At 42.5% G+C, this 992-nt stretch overlaps 1 protein-coding gene across 3 annotated transcripts in view; it reads left to right on the plus strand.

Moving 5' to 3' along the window:
• The window catches only part of GINS1 (GINS complex subunit 1 (Psf1 homolog)), a 17,844-nt gene that overhangs the window by 11,850 nt on the left and 5,002 nt on the right, over positions 1 to 992 (plus strand). For all 3 annotated transcript variants that reach the window (XM_010836529.1, XM_010836530.1, XM_010836531.1), the window contains one exon: positions 605 to 679. In XM_010836529.1, coding sequence (XP_010834831.1) covers positions 605 to 679 — 75 coding nt within the window. The remainder of the gene's footprint in view (positions 1 to 604; positions 680 to 992) is intronic.

Below are 992 nucleotides of genomic sequence, written 5' to 3' on the forward strand. Positions count from 1 at the left end.
TGAAGCTGAAACTCCAGTACTTTGGCCACCTCATGCGAAGAGTTGACTCATTGGAAAACACTCTGATGCTGGGAGGGATTGGGGGCAGGAGGAGAAGGGGACGACAGAAGATGAGATGGCTGGATGGCATCACAGACTTGATGGACGTGAGTTTGAGTGAACTCCGGGAGATGGTGATGGACAGGGAGGCCTGGCATGCTGCAATTCATGAGGTCGCAAAGAGTTGGACGCAACTGAGTGACTGAACTGAGCTGAACTTTAGAACCATATAAGTATCTTACATATTGTTAAAATGAAATCAAAGTGAGAAACCAACCCAAAACTCTCTTTGGCAGCTCCTTCAGTTTCCTTGCTGTCAGTGCTGACCTACACATATATTCAGAGATTTGCCAGTTTTCTTCCTCGCCATCAGTGGACATTGGAACTAGTGGACACGGGAACCACTAGTATGCCTCAGAAAGGAATACTAAGCCTAACTACACAGAGAAGGAGCACACAGAGCCTAAGGCTTCCTGTAGGTACATGTACAGTCCCCAGCTACTTGATGGTTACTTCATAATAAAAAATAATTTAGATATTATAAAACATCAGTTTTTCTTTTCAGGTGCGGTGTCTAAAAGACTACGGAGAATTTGAAGTTGAGGATGGTACTTCAGTGCTATTAAAAAAAAATAGCCAGGTATTTACTGTCTTAGGATATTTTAAATTTTGTAAGTATTGAATGATGGAAATGTTCAGTAGCTAAATAAATATCACCTTGCCATGGTCATTTGTGTCATAGGCATTAAGTTTATCATAATATATTCTTTTATCCTTTTTCTAAAGACTTTAAGCAAACGTTGCATATAGTAAGAAAGGGTTAATACCGCTGACCCTTAAACATCATGTAGGGATTATGGGTGCAGTCAGACTGCCTGCTCCCCACAGGCTGTAGGTGCACAGGCTTCTGTGGTGGCAGCACGCAGGTTTGGTAGTTGTGGCGTGTGGGCTCT

This window comes from Bison bison, unplaced genomic scaffold (genome assembly GCF_000754665.1).
Source record: "Bison bison bison isolate TAMUID 2011002044 unplaced genomic scaffold, Bison_UMD1.0 scf7180017864063, whole genome shotgun sequence".
In the NCBI taxonomy this organism is placed as follows: domain Eukaryota; kingdom Metazoa; phylum Chordata; class Mammalia; order Artiodactyla; family Bovidae; genus Bison; species Bison bison.